Genomic DNA, 3108 nt, shown 5'->3' on the forward strand with positions numbered 1-3108 from the left:
TGTATCAATGAAAGGAAGAAGTGTAGGCTACATGATAAGAAGGGAATACAGTTTGAATAAAAGTAATACAGTACAGTGTAACACTGTACTTTATTACTTTTTAATCTACAAATACTTTGTTACTGTACGATATCAATAACAATAATCCACAGCTCCTCTCTCTGCTCCAGAGGATAACAAAAAGCAGCACCCTGCCAAGGCAGTAAATCTAGGGGAAACACTGTATAGAGAAGTAAAGTGAAAACTGTTAGTAGCGGCCGGTTTGTGTTGTTTTTCTTTGAAACTGTTGTTATAGTTGCAGCATGTGCAGTACAGGGTCCAGTGCAGTACCATACCAACAGCTGATTGGTTGAAATAAGTTGAATGCAGATCTGCTTGGGCTCACCGGTATGCGTCCTCTGGACCTGAAGGCTGCCACTCTCCTGAGGTCCTCCTCTTTACTATTAAAGGGTACGGCCAGCACGGTGGGGTAGGTGTCGCACAGCTCGTAGTTCTTATTGATGAAGGTGATGCGCCACTTGTTATTGGGTAAGCCCTGCGAAGGAAAATGATTAGTTGGTCACTTCATACGCAGAAATGCTCCTTTTCTACTCAACTTAGGGTGTATTTTGCTAACAAACAAAACAGAGCTATGCCTCGTAGCAATGAGTCTTGATAAGGAGTAGGTAATAATAGTAGAGTCCTAAAGCTGCCTTACCTGCCGTCTGAACTCCTCTATGGGTTTGTAGATGTCCCAGCCGTTCTCCCCGTACTTCTCCTGAGTCACATATGCAAACAGTGGCTGCACCCAGAGGAGACAAGGAGAATTTGTATGAATAGGATTTTAGGATAGTAAGGTTTTAGCAGCAGGACAGGACATGTGGAGTCACGGCTTACTTTTGTTCTTGTTTGGGTTATTTTCTACTACTAAGCCAGAAAGATGTGTGCCCCAGTTCTTCATTCAGAAATTGAACAGTGAATGTCTGAATTCACTCTTGTGAGTAAAACATGAGCTATAAAAAAATCCTTAATAAAAACGCTGCCTGCTTGGTTGGTGTCCAGTACAGCCAGGGGATATTTGGCAGAATAAAAGTACAGATTTTAATGTGTCCACTGGCCCATATTAGAGACGCTAGCTCTGACACACATGTAGCATGCAGGAGTATTCACCCAGCTGATGGAGCTGTGGGTGGGCAGCTGATGGCTTGAGGGCTGCATCTCTGCATTCAACACTTGCTTTGAAGCAATGCAGGAGGACTGTATGAAAATGTCCTTTCTCAGCTAATATGGTTTGCTGCTTTCACCCCTGTGTATCACTAGGGATATCGGATGATGTTGGCTGTGATAATTCATATGGCACAGTTTGTTTGAGTTTCGATCCCAGGGCCATTACAGCAGAAAATCATACATTCAATAATATCAGGCTTTTAATATAAAGCCCTGGCTTCAAAGATAATAGTTTTTACAACTTTCCAATTGAGCAACTTCCTTATTTGCAGCCTCGTTTCAACTAGGAACATTGTTGCTGTATCGGTGATCTTTATGTACACAAATTGGCATTTAAAAAGTCACAAAATCTTTAAAACAAATGAATATTTGGTAGTGATGTTCACGACAGAAGCTGGTAAAAAATGGGAAGTGGGAAATTATATGAATTAATAATTTTATGGCAGTTTTTCTTTTTACACAGACATCCGAAAACTTTTTTTTTTTGAGACACACAAGAGCTGATACACTCAAGGATCAAAACTGGACTTGTTTTCAAACTAAAAGGCAGGGGAGTGTTCTGTTTGAAGTGATTCCTACATACAGTACATAATGTTTATTTTGCTCTAGATTGTATAGTATTGAACACATGCTTATCCAACCAATGTAGCTCAAACCATCTGAGAAAATAGGGGTTCCTTCTGTATCTTAATTGAATTCATTTGCTAGCCAATCACCCTTTTGTGTGTCGGTCAGTAGGGGGCAGTAGCGTGAGAATCTGCCTTACCAGACCGTGTGAGAGGGGGAAGGCGTATTTGAAGATGAGCTCGAAGATATCTCTCCTGCTGTGACCTTCTTGCTTCAGGGCGAACCTCAAGTTCCTCATATCCTGCGGAAAGAGAAGATCAACCACTTAACCACCAACACACACAGCATCTAAGACAGTACTGCAGAAGAAGAAAATAAGTGTGAGTGAATTTAGAACTAGAGTATTCAACACTGTCACTCTTTAAAAATAACTCATTACCACAGCAGTCAAATATCCGGTAGTGATGCCTGGCTGAGCGGCGGCCACGGCTAGCTGCAATTTCTTAAAAAGGTACCCTGCAGAGGTTTTGACTTCCTGTTTGTTTAGAAAGCTCCACATGTCTCCTTTAATTTGTGAGGTAGTACAAGCACCGACTATCAGCTAGCAGTAGGGCTGCCTTCATATAGTAGACTGAACGTTATTCGGCTAAAAAAATCTTAGTCGAGTAATTTTTCATTGGTCCATAGGTGCCAGGAAGAAAACCTCCCACCTGTGCGATGAGTGTGCTCAGTCATGTCAGCTGGGAAACCCCTCCAACTTCATACTGAGCTGTGCCTCATTAAGTTGATCTTGTCTGGTAGGAAATGTCAAAGTGTGGATAACAAAAAGTCACCTTCCACATCCAAGCCACTGAAGCACATCTTATCAAAAGCTGGCTTCATTGCAAAACACAGAGTTTAAATATCCGACAACATGTGTTGAAGGCCAAGTTGTAGGATCGAATACTAAGAAATTATCACATGACTTGAAGTCATATCTGATTTCAGATGTGGGAAGTTACTAAGTACAGTTCTTCAAGTACTGTACTTAAGTACAATTTTGAGATATTTGTACTTTACTTGACTTTGATCTAATTTGTAAAATTAGCTGCACCTTTACCAGCTTTGATAACACTTTAATGATCAATCATTACAAAACATATCATATATATTATTCTGAAATGGACCAATCTGCACAATGACTACTTTTACTTTTGGTACTTTAACTATATTTTGATGATAATACTTTTCAAATTTTACTTGAGTAACATTTTGAATGCAGGACTTTTATTGTAACAGAGTATTCCTAAACAAGATCTGAGTACTTCTTCCACCTCTGTCTGATTTCAAACTCTT

General features: G+C 40.2%; 1 protein-coding gene across 1 annotated transcript; it reads right to left on the reverse strand.

Moving 5' to 3' along the window:
• Window positions 1-385: 385 nt before the first annotated feature.
• Window positions 386-2074, reverse strand: LOC104947020 (myotubularin-like; the record flags this gene model as incomplete). Its single annotated transcript, XM_010772947.1, has 3 exons — window positions 386-535; window positions 698-781; window positions 1973-2074. Coding segments are annotated over 3 exons (336 nt in total), but the record flags the coding sequence as incomplete, so codon positions are not given.
• Window positions 2075-3108: the final 1034 nt, after the last annotated feature.

Source organism: Notothenia coriiceps, unplaced genomic scaffold, assembly GCF_000735185.1.
Source record: "Notothenia coriiceps isolate Sejong01 unplaced genomic scaffold, NC01 NC01_scaffold00011830, whole genome shotgun sequence".
Classification (NCBI taxonomy): domain Eukaryota; kingdom Metazoa; phylum Chordata; class Actinopteri; order Perciformes; family Nototheniidae; genus Notothenia; species Notothenia coriiceps.